The sequence below is a fragment of the Coturnix japonica genome, chromosome 11 (assembly GCF_054131305.1).
Source record: "Coturnix japonica strain WE chromosome 11, WE-NBRP24, whole genome shotgun sequence".
Lineage (NCBI taxonomy): Eukaryota > Metazoa > Chordata > Aves > Galliformes > Phasianidae > Coturnix > Coturnix japonica.
Window position 1 is genome coordinate 26047499 of NC_140673.1, and position 22531 is coordinate 26070029.

The 22531-nt window shown below is 49.4% G+C and overlaps 3 protein-coding genes across 14 annotated transcripts; all 3 read right to left on the reverse strand.

Annotated features, from left to right (window-relative positions):
• Positions 1–202: 202 nt before the first annotated feature.
• On the reverse strand, positions 203–14537 carry LOC107317691 (cytochrome P450 2J4-like). 3 transcript variants are annotated; one of them, XM_085511881.1, is made up of 10 exons: positions 14450–14537; positions 4833–5034; positions 4155–4317; positions 3798–3947; positions 3246–3406; positions 2290–2466; positions 1906–2038; positions 1256–1443; positions 694–832; positions 203–546 (listed from the first exon to the last, which is right to left on the reverse strand). In XM_085511881.1, exons 2-10 carry the CDS (start codon positions 5019–5021, stop codon positions 371–373), a joined length of 1476 nt encoding a protein of 491 aa, XP_085368007.1. In that variant the 5' UTR covers positions 5022–5034; positions 14450–14537; the 3' UTR covers positions 203–370. The 3 variants fall into 3 exon arrangements, with proteins under 3 accessions (XP_085368007.1, XP_085368006.1, XP_085368005.1); XM_085511880.1 differs by having other exon boundaries at positions 203–579; XM_085511879.1 differs by lacking the exon at positions 14450–14537 and having other exon boundaries at positions 203–607; positions 4833–5473.
• Positions 6127–14983, reverse strand: LOC107317676 (cytochrome P450 2J2-like). 4 transcript variants are annotated; one of them, XM_085511858.1, is made up of 10 exons: positions 14893–14983; positions 14047–14248; positions 13344–13506; positions 12995–13144; positions 11706–11866; positions 10628–10804; positions 10251–10383; positions 9573–9760; positions 7476–7614; positions 6127–6774 (listed from the first exon to the last, which is right to left on the reverse strand). In XM_085511858.1, exons 2-10 carry the CDS (start codon positions 14233–14235, stop codon positions 6599–6601), a joined length of 1476 nt encoding a protein of 491 aa, XP_085367984.1. In that variant the 5' UTR covers positions 14236–14248; positions 14893–14983; the 3' UTR covers positions 6127–6598. The 4 variants fall into 4 exon arrangements, with proteins under 4 accessions (XP_085367984.1, XP_085367985.1, XP_085367987.1 ...); XM_085511859.1 differs by lacking the exon at positions 14893–14983 and adding an exon at positions 14450–14584; XM_085511861.1 differs by lacking the exons at positions 12995–13144; positions 13344–13506; positions 14893–14983 and having other exon boundaries at positions 14047–14185.
• On the reverse strand, positions 14718–21462 carry LOC107317695 (cytochrome P450 2J2-like). 7 transcript variants are annotated; one of them, XM_085511874.1, is made up of 10 exons: positions 21222–21462; positions 20816–21020; positions 20132–20294; positions 19774–19923; positions 19165–19325; positions 18462–18638; positions 18087–18219; positions 17477–17694; positions 17034–17172; positions 15679–16316 (listed from the first exon to the last, which is right to left on the reverse strand). In XM_085511874.1, exons 2-10 carry the CDS (start codon positions 21005–21007, stop codon positions 16141–16143), a joined length of 1509 nt encoding a protein of 502 aa, XP_085368000.1. In that variant the 5' UTR covers positions 21008–21020; positions 21222–21462; the 3' UTR covers positions 15679–16140. The 7 variants fall into 7 exon arrangements, with proteins under 7 accessions (XP_085367995.1, XP_085367996.1, XP_085368000.1 ...); XM_085511875.1 differs by having other exon boundaries at positions 17477–17664; positions 21222–21461; XM_085511869.1 differs by lacking the exons at positions 15679–16316; positions 21222–21462 and adding an exon at positions 14718–14849 and having other exon boundaries at positions 20816–21155.
• Between the last annotated feature and the right edge of the window lie 1069 nt (positions 21463–22531).

The following is a 22531-nucleotide window of genomic DNA, read 5'->3' on the forward strand; positions in this document are numbered from 1 at the left end:
TGGGCCTTGGCTTTTATGACCCCACATCTACACAGCCAAGCAGCTTCCTTAAACACTTCCCCTGATACCTGTCCTCATTTCCATCGCTTGTGCATTTTCTTCTTACTCTTCTTTGACCAGCAGGTCACAGTGCAGCCACACCTTCCTTTCCTGATTTGCTACACCGTGTCATCAGCTTGTATAAAACAAGGAGGAAGAAAAGGAAGACTGCAACCATTTATTGTTCCCCATGAGGCAGTATGGGTAAATAAGTAAGCAATAAAGCAGCAGGGAAGTTTGAGTAAGTCAGGGGTGAGAGGTGCATAGATGCTGGTTTTGTGCCTGTGTCAAATCCAAGGAGTTCTCCCACTGAGAACAGTGGCTGCTCTCACTATCGAGGCACAGCACAGATCTTGTAGGGCCGAGGGGCCATGGTCATGCCCTGTATGAATTTGAGGTCGAGGATGGTGTCTGGGGGAGCCTGGAAGGTGAATTTCTGGAGCAGAGCCGTGAAGAAGAGGAAGAGCTCAGCACGAGCCAGGATCTCACCCAGGCAGGCGCGCTTCCCTGCAGAGACAGCCGCCCAGCATCCATTCAGCCCTGCTGGAAAAGCCTCAGCACCCACCTCCTGTGGGAACATCACCCTGCCCACAGCCCCTTGCTCCCTGATGCATCTGGAAGCAGCACAAAGGCATCAAACTGATTCTATCTTACCTATAGAAAATGGCATAAAAGCCTCCCTTTTCCTGAATTGACCGTTCTTCAGGAAATGCTCGGGGTTAAAACTGTGAGGTGTTTCCCACTCCTTCTTGTCAAACATCACAGACGATAGGTTTGCAATCAAAACAGTGCCCTGAGACAAGAGAAAGAAAATCACTTTGCACTCTCTCTGCCACTGCTAGCATGAGGGGATTTTTACCCTTCCACGTCCAAATCTGACAAGCACGTTTTCCACTCTTTTTATGTGGCCATGTTTGCCTTCTTCTTGACTATTCAGATATGCAATGAGTATATATCCACACTTTTCTCTCACAAACGTTACTATTGCTAAAAGATCGTTAATGAAATGCTGAGGGCTCTGTCGCTCCCTGATATGCATGGATGCCACACACATGGAATTCAGGTTGGGTATGGAGAATGCAATGTGCTGGAGAGCAGTGTTGGGAAGGCAAAACAACGTGATCCATGGGAGTGAGCTCTGTAAGAGCTCTGTCCCTGCAGCAATAGGAAAATGGGTGTCTCCTGATCAGACCTCAAGGATCAGAAATGAGGTTACCTTGGGTACCCGGAAACCAGCCAAGACTGTGTCCTTCGAAGCCTCTCTTGGCACATTAAAAGGGATAATGTGTCCTTTCCTCTGTACTTCGTGGATGACAGCATTGGTGTAGGGCATGTTGTTCCTGTCCTCCAGAGCTGGCTGCCTGGACTGCCCAATAACAGCATCGATCTCAGCTTGTACACGGGCTGTTTGGAAAGAGCAGCAATCAGTGATGGTGCAGTACAGCCAGAGAACCCCTGGGGACACCATATTGTTTTTGCTGTGAGGGTCCTGCAAGGACCATCCCAGGTCAATCCTGTGCCACTGTTGGGACTTGTGGCAACTCTCCGCATGTTCATCACTCCAGCTACTAAGTGGGCCCTGTGCAGAGCCCCTGTTGCCTTTGCTGGACAGCCCACAGAGGTCTCCAGTGCTCGTGGTGCAAGTGGGCACATTTGCCTCTTCATCCCACGAAAAAGAATTAGAAAATAACTAGGACAAGTTTTAAAGCACTGATGTTAAACCCTTAAACACACAAAAAAAGAAATAACTGCACTAAATCTGTCAGAGAACAGAATACTTGAACTTTTTTCCTTCAATAAAAAGAGACATTCATCAAGATACAAGGCCTACAATTTTGAAAAGGACAGCCCCATTTGTATTTGTACCTTGAATTTCTGGGTATACAGCCATATACAGCAGGGCCCAGCGGATGGTTGTGGAGGTGGTCTCAGTCCCAGCAAAAAACAGGTCAAGAGTGCATGCTGCCAGCTTATCCTCACAGAAGTCACTGCCACTGGGCTTCAGAAAATCAAGTGTTAGTGCCACATCAACAGTGAGGACTTCCTCAAAAGCAGATTCAGTCCTGCCCCAGCAGTTTTGCTAGAAGCTGCAGGCCCTCTGCATCCCCATCCCTCCAATGGAAGCCCCAAACCTGACATTTATGCTAAGCTCATAAATGGACACACCAGCAGCTCAGGTGGGGAATATGGTTTCTCAGCCCTCCTGATCTCTAATCCCCACTATGGAAGGGTTTGCTCCACATTGCTGACCTTGGCCATCTCCTGCAGGTAGCTGTCAATGAAGTCCCGGCTCTCTGAGGGGTTCAGGTCTTCCTTATGTTTGCTGATCTTCTCACACACAAAGCTTTTCATGAGCCTCCCGTTTCTCAGAATGGTTTGGTGAGATCCCGGGAAGTATTTTATTATGGATGGAAAAAAGACATACAGCTTTGGAAAGAAAGAGAGATGAGCAAATTCAAGAAAGGGTTAAAAAAATTCCTGCTGTTCTTAAAACCTGAATAGCCTGTGAAGGCACAGCCCTACATTGTGGGAGTAGATGGGATTAATTTATCTCCAGAAGAGAATTAGAAAGGATTGGCATCTCCATGGTGAGAGTGACCACTGCATTCCAGACTCACAGCAGTGTGCTCAGCAATCAGTGGTCAGGAGTGGTGATGGAACAGGAAGGAGAGCAATGTGACCACAGCACAGGAACTATGGGCTGATACATCCTTTTAAATGGAATGAGGAATGGCAGCAAATGTCCCTTGTACATTAGCTCTTGCTCCTTCCCATGACCTCTCCTACGGACCAGCCCAAAATCTCTCCTGCATTCAGTTCCTTCCCAAAGCACTGGGAAAAGCAGCTGGGCATAGACTGGCTTTGTGATCCAGGGGGACTGCATCTCACATCTTCACAAGGACACATGCAGGGATGGAGAGGCACCACACAGCTGTGGGAACCAGCAAGGAAATTCTCAGTGGGAACAGCCTTGATCTAACCAAGATCAAGGACTCATTGTGCAAAGCTCTCAAACAATGGGACTGGATGTTCACTATTTCTGTGTGGAGCCAGGGACTGAATTTGAGGGCCCTAATGGATTTTTCCCAAATTGAGGTAATCTATGAATCTAAAAAAGTGCTCCAGGTTTTGCCACTGACTCCAGAGAAGAAAGGATGGCCTTGCAAATCTGCTTGCTGTCTGTGATGGGGACGGGAGGGCTGTACCTGGCTCATTATCTTCCCTTGGAGGGTAACAACTTCATCCATCATCCGCAGCAAATTTTGGAAGTCTTCATCGTGGTATTCAAACCGGTTGCCAAAGGTGACGGAGCAGATGATGTTTGAAACAGCATTGTTGATTTTAAGGTGAGGGTTGAAAGGATTTCCTGGAGAAGGAAAAAGGGAACAATCAATTATCTTCCTATCTCCACAGAAAATGGGAAGAAAGTGCCATTATCAGAGGGAAAACATTGAACAAGTGAAATGAATGGTGCTGGGTGGGCACCTTCTTGGAGTTGGTTGTTTATTTTGGAAAGAAAGATTTGAAATCGCTGCAGAAGAGCAAACACCTTAGGAATTAATTGAGAATATTGGTGTTAACAGGTCCATGGAATTTTCTAGAGGTTTCAAATTCAGCAAGAGGACAAAGGTGGGTACTCTTGTACTGTTTTGAGTGATACACAGCTGCATCTATCAGTTAATCTGAGAGCAAAATACCTGTAGAAGGAAACTGGGATGCTGGCAGGTTGCACAACTGCTAAGGGAAGAGCTCCTCACCCTGCTCATCCCTGAACGCATCCGTGAGGAATCGGCACTCCTCCTGGATCCGCTCCTCCAGGCTCCTCTTCCCCAGGCCAAAGTTGCGGAGGGTGGTCAAGGTGAACCTTCTCTGCTGCTTCCACAGGTGCCCATTGGAGGAGACCAGCCCTGCCAGGAGGATTCCACAGTGAGCAAAGGTAGATGGCTTCAGTACGAGGCAGAAGCAGGAGGTTATCTGCCTTGATAAAGAAGGCTCAGCCATGCTGGTGATTCTGCTCTGTGACAATGCAAAGCCATGGCACCACCTTCTGGCACATTTAATTGGTCAACGCTTTGACTCTGTGTTTCAGATGCGTGTCACTATTGGTAACTCACCCAGTTTGCTGAAGAGTTCTGTATTTGCAGGAAAGTCCGGGCGATCCATGAAGTTCTCTCCCTGGGTCACAAGGGCTTCCTTGATCAGTGACAGCCCATTGACGACCACAAATGACATGTTGCCCACTTGCGTGCTGAAGATGTCCCCATGTTTTTCAATAAACTGGGGATGAGATAAGAAATAAAGCAGGATTGATTTGCAATGATTTCATTCTGCTAGAACAGGGAAAACACTGGTATCCTGCACCCACAGGTTGGGACCAGAAGAGCTGCAGGGGAAATGGGGCAAACTGAGTCTGGGAGATGTAGTATAGTAATTGCAAAATTGTTGGCCTTATAGCATGCAATCTTTTTCCTCATTTCTTCTATCCGTGACCTGGAGTTGGAATCAAACCCTCCAGGCTGCATTTCCCAGGCTTTGCAAGACTCAGAACAACAAGGATTTCCAGCTGTTGCTTAACACAGTCCCGTCCCAACAAACTCAACTACAGCTGCAATCAAACTCAAGATGTTGTACCAAAGAACATGGCTCTGTATTCCAAGGTAAACCTCATTCATGTTGCCCACTTATCCCAGGCAAAACTGATGTTTTCCTGCATTGAGACCCATCTGTTGACTGCAGGAATTGAATGTGATTGGGTTGGGATGGCCCCCACCCCAAGATGAAAATCCCCTTACCTTCTGCGTTGCAGCCACGGGGTCTTTGGCAAATAAAAATTGCATGTTTCCCAGGAAAGGGAAGGAAAAAGGACTGGGGGGAAAGTCCTTGGGCTTTCTCTTCTTCATGTAGTCAAAAACGAGCAGGAAGACAAAGAGGAAGACGAAGAGCATCTGCAGGGAGATGCTGTCCCAGAGGAAGCGCAGCATGGTGCGGCTGCAGCTGTGGGCACAAACGCACAGGGGCTCAGGGCTGCCTTTGGGCTGCTCCTTCCTCAGGAGCCACGGAGCCTCTGACTCACGGGCCGAGGGTCCGCTGCCACGGGGCGCTGCTGGCAGGGCGCAGACACCGGCCCCGCTCCCGGTCCTTCTGCCGTCCCTTCCCTTCCCTTCCCCTGCGATGATTAACGTTGTTTTGCTGCCGGCTGAGAACTGCCCCGTTCCCGTGATGCGGTGGGCGGTGCGGGCTGCTTCTGTTTGGGGACGTCAGCTGCGTCTGCGGAAATGAGGAAGTGAGAAAAAGATGCTGCTGCGTTCACCTGTTACACTTTAACAACTGTATCAGTCTTCATCATGGAACCTAAAGCACTTCCATGAGCTGCTCCATTCATGAAATAAATATTTGCGTGTCTTCTGCCTGTTTAAAAAATAAATGCAGAATAAAGGGACAATTGTGAACATTTATTGTCTCCCATGAGGCAGTGTGTGCAGATAAGGAAGCAATAAAGTAGCAGGGACATTGGAATAGATCAGAGGTGAGAATTGCACCAGGTGAACAGCAATGCAGAGAAGGCAGCGTGGAATCTCCATCAGGCTTTGGACTGGTCACGGCCCCTGCATTTCATCCTGAGCAGCTCTGCAGTGCCCGCTCAGCCTTCCCCACTGCTGCCTGTCCAGGTGTGGAGGAGAGGGCTCAGGATTGGGGGAGGGAAAAGAAAACCACTGAGGTTATGCTGACAGATAGGACCCGTGTTTTCTATGGCTCCACGTGCTGACATTGTAAGAGCAGATGTCAGAAATGGCACTTGCCATTCTCCAAGTGTCACTGTGTTATTTGCAATGGTTTGGCAGAACAGCCACTGGCTTTGGTGCTTTTCCTGCTGGTTGGTCATAGAGCTCAGGTCATGAATATTCATCAGCTCAGCATGAATGGCCTGTGCTGTTCCTGTGCCCTCCTTTCTGCTGAGAGAGAGCTGGTCCTGTGCTCTGCACCCCACCCCTTGGTGCCCCAATGCTGGCACGGCTGGAGACTGCAGGCAGTGCTGAAAAGGCTGTGCTGGTCATCACTGTGCAAACAACAAAACTTCACAAGAAAACTGTTTCAGTCAAGATTTATTAATGCTCAAGAAAGAGAGAGGTGTCACAAGGCACTGGTGAATTTTTCTTTTAAGAAATTGTTTTTCAAAGATCAAAGAAGAAAATGCTTCCAATCAATATTTGTACAGATGTAGCAGAATGGGGGCAGGTACTGCTGGCTGCCAGTGCTGAACCCAGCTATGAAGTACGGCCAATCAACATGGAAGTAAGAAAATCCTGAGTTCCTCATTCACTGGCAGTGCTGTGCTGCAAGCCCAAATTGCTCTAGCCCATCCTATAGTAATTATCTTTCTCATCAGATACAGTGTACGAGGTCTGCTGGTAAAAATAAGGGACTTGGTAATTTCTTGGAAAGAAACAGAACGTGTGAGGAGACAGTTCCCATGGCCTATGGCAACTGGTGAGATATCAGGCTGTGCATCTGTGCCAAAGCTGAGATGTTCTTCCTCTGAGAATCATGGCTGTGCTCTCTACCGAGGCACAGCACAGATCTTGTAGGGCCGAGGGGCCATGGTCACACCCTGTATGAATTTGAGGTCGAGGATGGTGTTCGGGGGAGCCTGGAAGGTGAATTTCTGGAGCAGAGCCGTGAAGAAGAGGAAGAGCTCAGCACGAGCCAGCATCTCACCCAGGCAGGCGCGCTTCCCTGCAGAGACAGACGCCCAGCATCCATTCAGCCCTGCTGGAAAAGCCTCAGCACCCACCTCCTGTGGGAACATCACCCTGCCCACAGCCCCTTTGCCTGCCTGACATTTCCAGCACCAGGACTGTTGTGCCAGATCCTCCCAGCTAGGTAACGCAGTGATGGCATGGAATTTAAATGTATACACACATGTCTTATCTTACCCTGCTGAGATGAGCAGTGAATCATGTACAATAATTGCATACCCAGTCGGGCTCCAAGGAATGGAACCAAAGCACCAGAGAAGCATGCCATAATTGGGCAAGAAATTGGAGATGCTAAGAGCATTCTCCTCAAGGAAGCTGCTGTTCAGCACAGGACACCCGGCGGTGGTGGTGGCAAAAGACCATGGACATCAGCTGTGTGGGACCAGGAGCACAGAGCACTGCTCCTGCATTGCTGAATGCATTTCTAGGGCATTTTTGTGTTGTGCTTGTGAAGAAAGTCCTAAGAGGAGGTATAGGTAGTTCTTTGAGGTGGCTGAATGGTCATTGCTCAGGAAGGATCTAGTGTTCATCGATATGGGCAGCAGGCAAGCAGCACTTCCCTTTCTGGAGCGAGTACCTGCATTTTCCATCACTGCTTAGGTCAGGGTCTCCCTTCTGCATCTGGAAGCCCCATCCCAGTGCTCCAGCACAAAAGCATCAAAGTGCAGCAGATCTTACCTATAGAAAATGGCATAAAAGCCTCTCTTTTCCAGAACTGACCGTCCTTCAGGAAGTGCCCAGGGTTAAAACTGTGAGGGGTTTCCCACTCCTTCTTGTCAAACATCACAGAGGATAGGTTTGCAATCAAAATACTGCCCTGTTACAAGAGAAAAAAAGTCAAAGAATCACAGAATGGGCTGGGTCAAAAAGGACCTCAAAGATCATCTCGTTTCACAGAATCACAGAATTGTAGGGTTTGGAAGGGACCTCCAGAGATCATCGAGTCCAACCCCCCTGCCAAAGCAGGCTCCCTACACCACGTCACACAGGTAGGCGTCCTGGCGGGTCTTGAATGTCTCCAGAGAAGGAGACTCCACCACCTCCCTGTGCAGCCTGTTCCAGTGCTCCGCCACCCTCACTGTAAAGAAGTTCTTCCGCACATTTGTGTGGAATTTCCTATGCTGTACTTTCATCCCATTACCCCTAGTCCTGTCCCCACGCACTACTGAAAAGAGACCAGACTCACCACTATGGCTCCCACACCTCAGGTATTTATAAACCTGGATCAAGTCCCCTCTCAGCCTTCTTTTTTCAAGGTTAAACAGACCCAGTTCCCTAAGTCTCTTTCCATAGGGGAGATGCTCCAGGCCCTTCACCATCTTAGTGGCCCTCCGCTGGACTCATTCCAAGAGATCCCTGTCTTTTTTGTACTGGGGAGCCCAGAACTGGACACAATATTCCAGATGAGGCCTCACCAGGGCAGAGTAGAGGGGGAGGATCACCTCCTTCAATCTGCTGGACACGCTCTTTTTAATGCACCCCACTATGCCATTGGCTTTTTTGGATACAAGGGCACACTGCTGCTCATGGTCAACCTGTCGTCCACCAGGATGCCCAGGTCCCTCTCAGCAGAGCTCCTCTCCAGCAGGTCTTCCCCCAGCCTGTACTGGTGCATGCAATTATTTCTACCCAGGTGCAAGACTCTACACTTGCTTTTGTTAAACCTCATCCGGTTTCTTACTGCCCAGCTCTCCAGCCTGTCCAGGTCTCGCTGAATGGCAGCACAGCCATCAGGCGTGTCAGCCAATCCTCCCAACTTCGTGTCATCACAAACTTGCTGAGGGTGGTCACTATCCCCTCATCAAGGTCATTGATGAAGATGTTGAACAAGAGCGGACCCAGCACAGACCCCTGGGGGACGCCGCTAGTTACAGGCCTCCAGCCAGACACCGCACCGCCAACAACAACCCTCTGCACTCTGCCAGTCAGCCAATTCTCGACCCACTTCACTGTCCACTCATCTATCCCATACTTCCTCAGCTTTGTTATAAGGATGTCATGGGGGACAGTATCAAAAGCCTTACTGAAATCAAGGTAGACTACATCTACCACCCTCCCTCTGTCCACCCAGCTAGTGAAATCTTCATAAAAGGCCACCAGGTTGGTCGAGCACGACTTCCCCTTGGTGAACCCCCCTTCTGGGTGCAGGGTCACCAGCCAGCAGTCCAGGCTGCTCAGAGGCACATCCAGCCTGGCCTCGAATGCCTCCAGGGTTGGGACATCCACAGCCTCCTTGGGCAACTTGTTCCAGTGCATCAACACCCTCTGGGTGAAAAACTTCCTTCTAATATCCAACATAAATCTCCCCTGTCTCAGTTTAAAACCATTCCACCTTGTCCTACCACTCCGTACTCTCTCTGCTGTTGCCAGGCAGTAGGAGATTTTCACCCTTCTGTATTCTTGACATGAAGATCATTCATAGTCAAATCTGAAATGAGTATCTTCTGTTCATTTTGCATGGTCATGTTTTCCTACTTCTTGATTGTTTGGACAGAGCCTATTCTCTCACAAACATTACTTTTGGATAAAGTTCATCAACGAAAATGCTGCATGCTGAGGGCTCTGTCCCTCCCTGATATGCACAGATGCCACACACACGGAATCCAGGCTGGGCATGGAGAATGCAATGTGCTGGAGAGCAGTGTTGGGAAGGCAAACCAACATGATCCATGGGAGTGACCTCTGTAAAAGGCAGCAATGCTGCAACTCTGTCCCTGCAGCAATAGGAAAACGGGTGTCTCCTGCTCAGACAACAAGGACCAGAAGTGAGGTTACCTTGGGTACCCGGAAACCAGCCAAGACTGTGTCCTTCAAAGCCTCTCTTGGCACGTTAAAAGGGAGGATGTTGCTTTTCCTCTGCACTTCGTGGATGACAGCATTGGTGTAGGGCATGTTGTTCCTGTCCTCCAGAGCTGGCTGCCTGGACTGCCCAATGACAGCATCGATCTCAGCCTGTACACGGGCTGTTTGGAAAGAGCAGCAATCAGTGATGGTGCAGTACAGCCAGAGAACCCCTGGGGACACCATGTTGTTTTGCTGTGAGGCTCCTGCAAGGACCATCCCAGGTCAATCCTGTGCCACCAGTGGACTCATGGCAACTGTCTGTGTTCATCACTCCAGACACTAAATGGTTCCTGTGCAGAGCCCCTGCTGCCTTTGCTGGACAGCCCTGTGGGCAGATGGGCACCTTTGTATCCTGGTCCCATAGAAAAGAATAACAGAATCACTAGGATGAGTTTTAAAAGATCCAAGACAAACACTATAAAACAAAAAGAATTTTTGCAGTAAAGCTGAGAACAGAGTATTTCCAATTTTTTCCTTAAAAAAAAAAAAAAAAAAAGAAAAGAAAAGAAAGAAAGAAAGAAAAAAAAGAAAAGAAAAAAGAAATAAAAACCTCTCACCAAGGAACAAGGGCTACAATTAGGAAATGGACAGCCCTGTTGTTACTTGTACCTTGAATTTCCGGATATATGGCCATATACAGCAGGGCCCAGCGGATGGTTGTGGAGGTGGTCTCGGTCCCAGCAAAAAACAGGTCAAGTGTGCACTCTACCAGGTTATCCTCACAGAAGTCACTGCCACTGGGCTTCAGAAAATCAAGAGTTAGTTCCACATGAACAGCAAGGAATACCTCTGTACCCCATGAAGTTCTGCCCAAAGGATTTTGGCAAAACTTGTATCCTCATCCCTCCAACGGATGCCCCAAACTTGATGTCCATCCTGAGCTCACAGATGGACACACCAGCAGCTCAGGTGGGGAATCTTCTTTGTTTCTCAGCCCTCCTGATCTCCAGTCCCCACTATGGAAGGCTTTGCTCCACGTTGCTGACCTTGGCCATCTCCTGCAGGTAGCTGTCGATGAAGTCCCGGCTCTCTGAGGGGTTCAGGTCTTCCTTATGTTTGCTGATCTTCTCACACACAAAGCTTTTCATGAGCCTCCCATTTTTCAAAAAAGTTTGGTGAGATCCCGGCAAGTGTTTTAGTATGGATGGAAAAATGGTGTACAGCTTTGGAAATAGAGAGAGATGAGCAAATTCAAGAACACACTGAAAAACCTCTTCTGTTTTTAAAACTTGAAAAGCCTGCAAAGCTACAACCCTACACTGCTGGAATAGATGGGATTAATTTATCTCCAGAAGAGCATCAGAAAGGACTGGTATCTCCATAGTGAGAGTGACCACTGCATTCCAGAGTCATAGCAGTGTGCTCAGCAATCAGTGGTCAGGAGTGGTGATGAGGAGGGAATGTGAATGTTGTGCAGCTTGAAAATATGGCTGAAAAAAATTATTTGCTGATCTATCTTGTTCAGTGGAATGAGGAATGGCAACAAATGTCCTTGGTACCTTCGTGTTGGTTCTTCCTATAACCTCTCCTAAGGACGTGACGGAAACCTCTACTGTATTCAGTTTCTTCCAAAGCACTGGTAAACCAGCCAGGGATAGACTGGCATTGTGATCAAGGGGGACTGCATTTTCACAATGATGAATGGGATGGAGATGGGCCACACAGCTGTGGGAAGCACCAAGGAAAATCTCATGGTCCCAGAGCAGGGAGAAACTTCCCCTGGGCTGGGCCATCCCACACACTTTGTGATGGCCTCCCTTTGAACAGTACGTGCAGTTTTGTTTGCTACAGTACATAAGATTTAAAGTGATCTGAGAGCATCCAAAGGAGTGCCACAGAGATGGTTTTGCAGGACAAATATATGAGGAATGCTGAGGTCCCATGGTTTGTTCACTGTGCAAAAGACAAAGGGGAGGCCACATGGAAGCCTGCACCCCCTCACAGGGAGCAGAGGGGCAGTGCACAGCTCTGCTCTCTGGTGACAACAATAGGATCCAAGGGACCAACATGTGTCAGGGGAGGTCAGACTGAGTGAAAGGAAAAAGTGGGCACGGTGGACTTTACCTGGCTCATTATCTTCCCTTGGAGGGTAACAGTCTCATCCATCAGCCGCAGCAAGTTTTGGAAGTCCTCATCATGGTATTCAAACCGGTTGCCAAAGGTGACGGAGCAGATGATGTTTGATACAGCATTGTTGATTTTAAGGTGAGGGTTGAAAGGATTTCCTGGGGATGGAAAAGCAAACAATCAATTCTCTCCTTGCCTCCACAGGAAAGGAAAAGAAAGTGCCATCATCAGAGGGAAACTCTTCAAGAAGTGAAATGAATGCTTTCCAGTAGGCACCCTCTTGGAGATGGTTGTTTACTTTGGAAAGGAAGATTTGAAATCGCTGCAGAAGAGCAAACAGCACAGGAATTAATTAGGAACATTACTGCTGACAGGTCCATGGAATTTTCTCGAGGTCTCCAATTTAGCAATAGGACAAAGGTGGGGTAAGAATACTGCTTTGAGTGTTACACAGCTGTATCTGTCAGTTAATCTGAGAGCAAAACACCTGTAGAAGGAATCTGGGATGCTGTCAGGTTGCTAGCAATGCTTGTGAGATGAGGAGAAAGAGGATGTTGGTGTGTTAGTTGGCAGCTAAAGTACACCAGTAGTGTGCCCACAAGGCGAAGAAGGCAAACAGCATCCTGGCTTATGTCAGACATAGTCTAGTCTGCAGGTGCAATGTGGTGATATTCCCACTGAGCTTGGCACTTGTGAGGCTTACCTCAAGTGCAGAGGTGAGTTTTGGGCCCCTCTCTTCAAGAAATACATTGAGGCTCTTTAGCATGCCCAGAGAAGTAGAATGAAGCTGTGAAGGGTCTGGAACACAACTCTGATCTGGAGCAACTGTGCAAACAGTGATTGATCACACTGGAAAAGAGCTGTTTCAGTGGAGAAATCATTGCTCTCCACAACTCCCTGAGAGGAAGCTGCAATAAAGGTGCATGTTGATCTCTTCTCTCAGGTATCAGTGACAGGATGAGATGGAATAGCATTAAATTGCTTCACAGGAGATCGAGGTTAGGTATTAAAAAGAATTTCTAGAAGTGGTCAGACATTGGTACAGGATGCCCAGTGAGGTGGAGTGGTTGTTACCCATGGGGACATTCAATGCGGAGATGCTGCACTGAAGGATGTGGTTTGTGGGCATTCTGAGGATGGGGTGGTGTTGGTGATCTTAGAGATCTTTCCAACCTTAATGATTCTACCGTTTTTTGACTTTTCAGCAGGTATTAGCATGAAGGAAATGAAGACAGTCCAAGCTGGGTTCTGCCTCCAGCACAACAGCTGAGGGAAATGGTCCTCACCCTGCTCATCCCTGAATGTATCCGTGAGGAATCGGCACTCCTCCTGGATCCGCTCCTCCAGGCTCCTCTTCCCCAGGCCGAAGTTGCGGAGGGTGGTCAAGGTGAACCTTCTCTGCTGCTTCCACAGGTGCCCATTAGAAAAGACCAGCCCTGGCAGAAGCATTCCACAGTGAGCAAAGGCCTCAGATGGCCTCAGTAATGAGAAGAAGAAGAAGGTTATCTGCCTTGATAAAGCCATGCTGATGACTCTGCTCTGTGAGCATGCAGTCACAGTATTGCCTTATGGAATGTTTCATTGGCCAGCACTCGGACTGTCTGTTTCAAATCCATGTCTCCACTGATGACTCACCCAGTTTGCTGAAGAGTTCTGTATTTGCAGGATAATCCGGGCGATTCATGAAGTTCTCTCCCTGGGTCACAAGGGCTTCTTTGATCAGTGACAGGCCATTGACGACCACAAATGACATGCCGCCCATTTGCATGCTGAAGATGTCCCCATGTTTTTCAATAAACTGGGGATGAGTTAAAGAAATAAACCAGGATTGACTTGCAGTAATTTTCTGCTGGCAGAGGGAAAGCCCTGGTATCAAGCATTCACAGTGAGCAGCAGTTTCACTTGCACTGGAACAGGAAGAAAAACTAGGAGAAGTGGTTTTGTAATTGCAGAAGTGCTGGCCCGATTGTGTGCAGCCTTTCTCCTGATTTATTCTACCATTGTTCTGAAGTTGTGTTAAAACACTCCAGGCTGCATTTTCCAGGCTTTGCAGGACTCAGCTGAACAAAACTGTTCCTGATGTTGTTTAACTCCTTTCACAGAAGCCCTTCCCATCAGAGCCGCCTACAGCTGCAATCAAAATCATGGCCCTGTGCCATGCCCTTTGCCCAAACGATATGGCTCTGTATTCCAACGCAAACATCATCCACATTGCCCTCTTATGGCAGGACAAACTACAGCCCACCCCAGCAGAACCCCCTGTGGACTGTGGACTTTGAGGATTGTTGAGCTGGCTTTGCTTGGGTTGGACCTCTCTGCATGTAAAAAAGCCCCTTACCTTCAGTGAAGCAGTCACAGGGTCTTTGGCAAAAATCAACTGCACATTTCCCAAGAAAGGGAAAGAAAAAGGACTGGGGGGGAAGTCCTTTGGCTTTCTCCTCTTCATGTAGTCAGAGATGAGCAGGAAGACAAGGAGGAAGACGAAAAGCATCTGCAGGGAGATGCTGTCCCAGAGGAAGCGCAGCATGGTGCGGCTGCAGCTGTGGGCACAAACGCACAGGGGCTCAGGGCTGCCTTTGGGCTGCTCCTTCCTCAGCCACACCTGTGGCTTCTCGATGCAACCCACGCATCTCTCATCCCATCAACAACAGCCCACCAGCAGCGCACCGGCAGCTCCCCGCTCCGCTCCCATCTCCCAGCGCTGCCTTCCAACAGCCCGGCAGCTCCCGCAAGTCCCTCACCGTGACGGTCCCCGCCGCGCAAAGCCGCAGACAGAGCCGGGCCCGAAGGGACGCGAGACAAGAGATAAGATCAGCTGCCCGGAGCTGCCACGGAGCCTCTGACTCACGGGCCGAGGGTCCGCTGCCACGGGGCGCTGCTGGCAGGGCGCAGATGGCGCTGAGCGCCGCGCACGGACGAGCGCGTCCTGCCCCGGCGCTGACACCGGCCCCGCTCCCGGCCCTCCTCCCTTCCCCTTCCCCTTCCCCTTCCCCTTCCCCTTCCCCTTCCCCTTCCCCTTCCCCTTCCCCTGCGATGATTAACGCTGCCGTGCGCGCTGTTTTGCTGCCGGCTGAGAACGGCCCCGTTCCCGTGATGCGGTGGGCGGTGCGGGCTGCTTCTGTTTGGGGACGTCAGCTGTGGCTGCGGAAATGAGGAAATGAGAAAAAGAAACTGATGCGTTCACCTGTTACACTTTAAGAACTGTATCAGTCTCCATCATGGAACCTAAAGCACTTCCATGAGCTGCTCCATTCATGAAGTAAATATTTGCGTGTCTTCTGCCTGTTTAAAAAATAAATGCAGAATAAAAGGACAATTGTGAACATTTATTGTCTTCCATGAGGCAGTGTGTGCAGATAAGGAAGCAATAAAATAGCAGGGACATTGGAACAGATCAGAGGTGAGAATTGCACCAGGTGAACAGCAATGCAGAGAAGGCAGCGTGGAATCTCCATCAGGCTTTGGACTGGTCACGGCCCCTGCATTTCATCCTGAGCAGCTCTGCAGTGCCCGCTCAGCCTTCCCCACTGCTGCCTGTCCAGGTGTGGAGGAGAGGGCTCGGGATTGGGGGAGGGAAAAGAAAACCACAGAGGTTATGCTGACAGATAGGACCCGTGTTTTCTATGACTCCACGTGCTGACATTGCAAGAGCAGATGTCAGAAATGGCACTTGCCATTCTCCAAGTGTCACTGTGTTATTTGCAATGGTTTGGCAGAACAGCCACTGGCTTTGGTGCTTTTCCTGCTGGTTGGTCATAGAGCTCAGGTCATGAATATTCATCAGCTCAGCATGAATGGCCTGTGCTGTTCCTGTGCCCTCCTTTCTGCTAAGGCAGAGCTGGTGCTGTACAGCTCAGCATGGCTCTGCACCCCACCCCCTGGTGCCCCAATGCTGGTATGGCTGGTGAATGCAGGCAGTGCTGAAAAGGCTGTGCTGGTCTTCCCTGCAAAATGCTTCACGACAAAACAGTTTTAGTCAGGATTTATTAATGCTCAAGATAGAGAGAGGTGTCACTTCATGTTTCTTTTAACAAACCTTTTTTTCTAAGATGAAAGAAGGGACCTGTTTGCAATTATTATTTCTATCAGCGTAGTAAAATGAGGTCAAGTACTGCTCTCTGCCAGTACTGATCTCCAGCTGTGAAGCATGGCTGTCTAGCATGGAATAAAGAAACCTCAGAGCTCCTCATTCACTGGCAGTGCTGTGCTGCAAGCCCAAAAGTGCTCCAGCCCATCCAGTACTAATAACCTTTCCCATCGGATGTAGCTTGCAAGGTCTGCTTGCGAAAATAAACTATTCTGCAATTGCTTTGAAAGCAACAAAGCATGTGAGGAGGTTGTTAATATGGCCCATTGTAGTTGCTGAGCACAGAGTCCATGCATCTGTGCCAAAGCTGAGATGTTCTCCTCCAAAAACAGTGGCTGTGGCTCCCTACCGAGGCACAGCACAGATCTTGTAGGGCAGGGGGGCCAAGGTCATTTCCAGCCTGAATCGCAGGTCGAGGGTGGTGTCCGGGGGAGCCTGGAAGGTGAATTTCTGGAGCAGAGCCGTGAAGAAGAGGAAGAGCTCAGCACGGGCCAGCAGCTCACCCAGGCAGGCGCGCTTCCCTGCAGAGACAGCCGCCCAGCATCCATTCAGCCCTGCTGGAAAAGCCTCAGCACCCACCTCCTGTGGGAACATCACCCTGCCCACCTTACATTTCCTGCACCAGTACTGCAATCACAACTGAGTCCCCCAGGGAGCTGTAGCACAGTCTGCCCCAGCCCAGTGAGGGCACGTGCATGTAAATGTATACACACATCCTACCTGCTGGGATGAGCAGCACTTCATGTGCAGTTCCTGTGTGCCTGGCTGGGCTCCAAGGCATGGAGCCAAATCACCAGGGAAAGCAAGTGATGCTTGGGCAGGAAAGTGGAGATGCCAAAAGCACTCTCCCCAAGGAAGCTGCTGGCCAGGGCAGGGCACCATGTGATGGTGGTGGCACAGCCCACTGACCTCAGCTGTGTGGGACCAGGAGCACAGAGCACTGCTCTTGCATTGCTGAATGCATTCTGCAGTCTCCAGCATTTTTGTAGTCTCCTGTGCTTGTGAAAAAAGGGCATATAAAATGAGGGCGATGCTTTGAGGTGGCTGCATGGTCAGTGCTAAGGTCTAGTTTTCACTGATATGGGCTGTGGTCAAGCAGCACCTCCCACAAGTTCAGCCAATGGATACAGCCAGTGCCTGCTGTTTCCATCACTACTTTGTTCATGGTCTCCCTCGTGCACCCTGGAAGCCCCATCCCAGTGCTTCAGCACAAAAGCATCAAGTGCAGCAGATCTTACCTATAGAAAATGGCATAAAAGCCTCCCTTTTCCAGAACTGACCGTCCTTCAGGAAGTGCCCGGGGTTAAAACTGTGAGGGGTTTCCCACTCCTTCTTGTCAAACATCACAGAGGAAATATTTGCAATCATAACAGTGCCCTGCAATAAGACAAAGAAAATCACTTTGCACTCTCTCTGCCACAAGTAGCAGGATGGGGATTTTTACCCTACCCCTTAGTCACTACAAGGAGCATCCATAGTCAGATCTGTCACAAGTGTCTGTGTAGAACATTGCATGGGTGTATTTTTTTGCCTGTTTCCCTAAGAACAGACTGCAAGAGAAGTTATCTATCCCTTGATAAGAAGTATGGATGCCTCAGCCCAAAGCATACACACTGGCTCCTGCATAGATGGAGAAATGGGAGAGTCCTGCTCATACCTCAGTGCATAGGAGAGGGGTTACCTTGGGCACCTGGAAGCCAGCTAAGACTGTGTCCTTCACTGTCTGTCTTGGGACATTCAAAGGGATGATGTTGCCTTTCCTCTGCACTTCGTGGATGACAGCATTGGTGTAGGGCATGTTGTTCCTGTCCTCCAGAGCTGGCTGCCGGCACTGCCCAATAACAGCATCAATCTCAGCTTGCACACGAGCTGTTTGGAAAGAGCACAGCCAGAGATCCCCTGGGGGATAACACAGTGTTTGCTCTGAGTGCCCCCCAGGGACCATCCCAGAGCAGTCATGTGCCACCAGGCAATTCATGGCACCTCTCTGTGTGTTCATCACTCCAACTACTCAATGGGCCCTGTGCCTTGTGTAAAGCACCTGCTGCCTCTGCTGGAAAGCCCTCAGGAGTCTCCAGTGTTTCTGTGGCTGGGGGCCACATCTGTCTCTTGTTACCAAAGAAGAGCATTACAAAATCACTAGGGCAAGTGGTAAAACAGAAAAAGCACACACGTGAAAAAATAAAACAATATTTTACATCTCTTCTGTTTGAGTATAGAAGGATTCCTGATGGTCTTTCAAAAGAGTTAGTCTCTTACCAAACCACACAGAGCCCTGTTGCTACTTGTACCTTGAATTTCTGGATACATGGCCATATACAGCAGGGCCCAGCGGATGGTTGTGGAGGTGGTCTCGGTCCCAGCAAAAAACAGGTCAAGAGTGCACGCCACCAGGTTATCCTCACAGAAATCACTGCCACCAGGCTTCAGAAAATCAAGTGTTAGTGCCACACAAACACCAAGGAATACCTCTGTACCCCACACAGTTCTGCCCAAAGGGTTTTGGCATAACATATATTTTTTTCCCTCCAATGGATGTCTCAAAACTGATGTCCACACTAAGCTCATAAATGGACACACCAGCAGCTCAGGTAGGATCTGGTTTGTTTCTCAGCCCTCCTGATCTCTAATCCCCACTGTGGAAGGGTTTGCTCTACATTGCTGACCTTGGCCATCTCCTGCAGGTAGCTGTCGATGAAGTCCCGGCTCTCTGAGGGGTTCAGGTCTTCCTTATGTTTGCTGATGACATCACACACAAAGCTTTTCATGAGCTTCCAGTTTTTAAAGACTGTTTGGTGGGATCCAGGTAGGTACTTCATTATGGAGGGGAAAGCATTGTACAGCTTTGGGCAGAAAAAAAAGAGGGGAACTGAGTAAAGGATAGAATACCCCTTCTGTTTTCAAGACCTGAGAAGCCTGTGAAGGCACAGCCCTACATTGTGGGAGTAGGTACAATTCACTTATCTCTAGAAGAGCATGAGAAAGGATTGGTATCTCCATTTTCAGAGAAACTACTTCATTCCTCAGAATCACCGTAGGGAGCCTGGCACTCAGTGGGGGTGGTGACACAGAGTGAAGGAGAGCAATGTGACCAATGCACAGCTTGAAAATATGGCTGAATGAAATTACATGAAGAAGCACTCTGTGTAATGGCATGAATGTCCTTAGCAACATTATTGTTGCTCCTTCCCATTACCTCCCCTAGGGGTCTGCCTTCACAAAGCACAGGAAAACCAAGTGGGGACAAAGCCCCCACTCAGGACATTCTTGGAATCTAAAAAGTGCTTGAGCTTTTGTAGTTGACTCCAGAGAAGAAAGGATGGCCTTGCAAAAGTGCACGCTGTCTGTGCTGGGGACAGAAGGGCTTACCTGGCTCATTATCTTCCCTTGGAGGGTAACAGTCTCATCCATCAGCCTCAACAAGTTTTGGAAGTTCTCATCATGGTATTCAAACCGGTTGCCAAAGGTGACGGAGCAGATGATGTTTGAAACAGCATTGTTGATTTTAAGGTGAGGGTCGAAAGGATTTCCTGGAGATGGAAAAGCAAACAATCAGTTCTCTCCTTGCCTCCACAGGAAAGGAAAAGAAAGTGCCATCATCAGAAGGAAACTATTCAAGAAGTGAAAGGGGCTCTATTCAGTGAGCACCTGCTTAGAGACTGTTGTTTACTTTGGAAAAAAAGATTAGAAATGGTTGCAGAAGAGCAAACATCACAGAAATAAATTGTGAACATTGGTGTTAACAGGTGCATGGAATTTTCCAGAGGTCTCTAATTCAGCAATAGGACAAAGGTGAGGTAAGAATTTGATTTCAGTGTTACACAGCTGCATCTATTAGTTAATCTGAGGGCAAAACACCTGAAGAAGGAATATGGGATGCTGTCAGGTTGCTAACATTGCTTGTGAGATGAGGTAGGCTTTTGTGTAGGTTTAATTAAAACCATATTGGATTCTGCCTTCAGCACAACAGCTCCTCACCCTGCTCATCCCTGAACGCATCCGTGAGGAATCGGCACTCCTCCTGGATCCGCTCCTCCAGGCTCCTCTTCCCCAGGCCAAAGTTGCGGAGGGTGGTCAAGGTGAACCTTCTCTGCTGCTTCCACAGGTGCCCATTAGAAAAGACCAGCCCTGGCAGAAGCATTCCACAGTGAGCCAAGACAGATGGCCTCAGCAAGGGGAAGAAGATGGAGGAAATCTGCCTTGATAAAGGAGGCTCAGCCATGCTGGTGCCACTGCCCAGAGTGAATGTCAAGCCAAGACATTTCCCCCAGCTTTTCTCATGGTAGGTTCAAAGGAGTCAATGCATCTTATATATCTGACTCTATTGATAACTCACCCAAATTGCCAAATGCCTCTGTGTCGATAGGAATTTCAGGGCGATCCATGAAGTTCTCTCCCTGGCTCACAAGGACTTCCTTGACCAGTGGCAGTCCATTTACGATCACAAATGACTGGCTGCCTATTTGCAAGCTGAAGATATCTCCATGTTTTTCAGCAAGCTGGGGATGAGGTAATGATGTATGTGAGGCTGCATTTGCAATGGGAAAGGGAAAGCCTTGGCATCCTGCACCCTCAGAGAGGGATGAGTAGACTTCAAAGGAAAGAGGGCAAACTGAATCTGGGAGAGGCAGTGGAGTGGCTGCATAAGTGTTGGCTTGATTGCGTGCAGTCTTTTTCCTAATTTCTTCTATCATTGTTCTGAAATTGGGATAAAACCCTCCAGGCTGCATTTTTGAGGCTTTGTAATACTGAGCTGAGCAAGGGTTTTCAGCTGTTGTTTAAATACCCTTCCAGTTACCCTTCTCCTCAGGCCCACTTACAGTTGCAGTGGAACCCATGGTTCTGTCCCATGCCCTTTGCCCAAAGGATGTGGCTCTGTAGTCCTGGGCAAACCTCATTCACTTTGATGATCACAAGCTAATCTCCTACCCACTGGTGGAGAGCTCTCTATGGGCCACAGGTGTGACTGGAATTAGACTGTGTTGGGTTAGCCCATGCCACATGTTGTGAACACCCTTACCTTTTGCACCATGGCTATGGGGTCATTGATAATCATCAGAAACTCCACGTTTCCCAGGAAAGGGAAAGAAAAAGGACCGGGGGGGAAGTCCTTGGGCTTTCTCTTCTTCATGTAGTCAAAAATGAGCAGGAAGACAAAGAGGAAGACGAAAAGCATCTGCAGGGAGATGCTGTCCCAGAGGAAGCGCAGCATGGTGCAGCTGCAGCTGTGGGCACAAACGCACAGGGGCTCAGGGCTGCCTTTGGGCTGCTCCTTCCTCAGCCACACCTGTGGCTTCTCGATGCAACCCACGCATCTCTCATCCCATCAACAACAGCCCACCAGCAGCGCACCGGCAGCTCCCCGCTCCGCTCCCATCTCCCAGCGCTGCCTTCCAACAGCCCGGCAGCTCCCGCAAGTCCCTCACCGTGACGGTCCCCGCCGCGCAAAGCCGCAGACAGAGCCGGGCCCGAAGGGACGCGAGACAAGAGATAAGATCAGCTGCCCGGAGCTGCCACGGAGCCTCTGACTCACGGGCCGAGGGTCCGCTGCCACGGGGCGCTGCTGGCAGGGCGCAGATGGCGCTGAGCGCCGCGCACGGACGAGCGCGTCCTGCCCCGGCGCTGACACCGGCCCCGCTCCCGGCCCTCCTCCCTTCCCCTTCCCCTTCCCCTTCCCCTTCCCCTTCCCCTTCCCCTTCCCCTTCCCCTTCCCCTTCCCCTTCCCCTTCCCCTTCCCTTCCTCTCCCTTCCCTTCCCCTGCGATGATTAACGCTGCCGTGCGCGCTGTTTTGCTGCCGGCTGAGAACTGCCCCGTTCCCGTCGCGCCGCGCGGTCGCAGCCCCCACTCGTGATGCAGTGGGCGGTGCGGGCTGCTTCTGTTTTGGGAACGTCAGCTGCGGCCAATGGGTCTGATTGCAGTACGGGAGCGAAGCTGCTGCCGTCCCGTGATTAACTTGAAAAAGTTCAATCACTGCTTATCATGGCACCTGAATTGTTCCCCTGCGCTCACATGGGATGCTCCGCTATTAAGATAAGCACCATTGTGCCTTCTGCCTTTTTGTTGGGAAGTCTTTAAATTATACCTTTTTTTTGGTGTAGATGAAGAAAAAGGAAGATTGCAACCACTTCTTCCCTCCCAGAAGGGAGTGTGAGTATATAAGTTTTCGTTAAGGTAAGAGGGAAAGTCGATATGTGGAAATAGATCAGCTCGTGTTTGCTCATGCAGTGCAAATAAAAGAGCTGTGCCCACGCACCAGAGGTCAAACTAGAAGCAGAGAGAACTGACTGTCCAGTCCTGAATGGCTTTAGAAATTCCATACATGAAAAAAACTCCACAGATACTTCATGTCTTCTCTATCGGGAAAAGAAATAAACGTGCCTCTAACAGAGAAACATTACTTAGAAATGCAATAAGGTGAATTAGGAGCGCGTGCCGGCCTGCGATGTGCAGAGGACTCTCCCCTGCGGCACAGATCTGCCACTACACAGCTCTTGTGCAGCAGCGCAGCGCTTACCGGGGGGGACGTCTGAGCCCGGTGGAATTCAAGCCTGATGTAATTCTGTTTTCCTGTTAACTATCCACTGTCCTGCAAGAGCGTGAGTAGAAAAGTCACTTACGAAAGATCAGAGGGAGAAATAAAAAGAAAAAAAAAAGAACGTATTTTTCTTGCAAATGTGTTGCAAACAAAAGCACGTAGGTGGCAGCATGGGCTTTAGAAGTGTTCAGTTCAAGCTG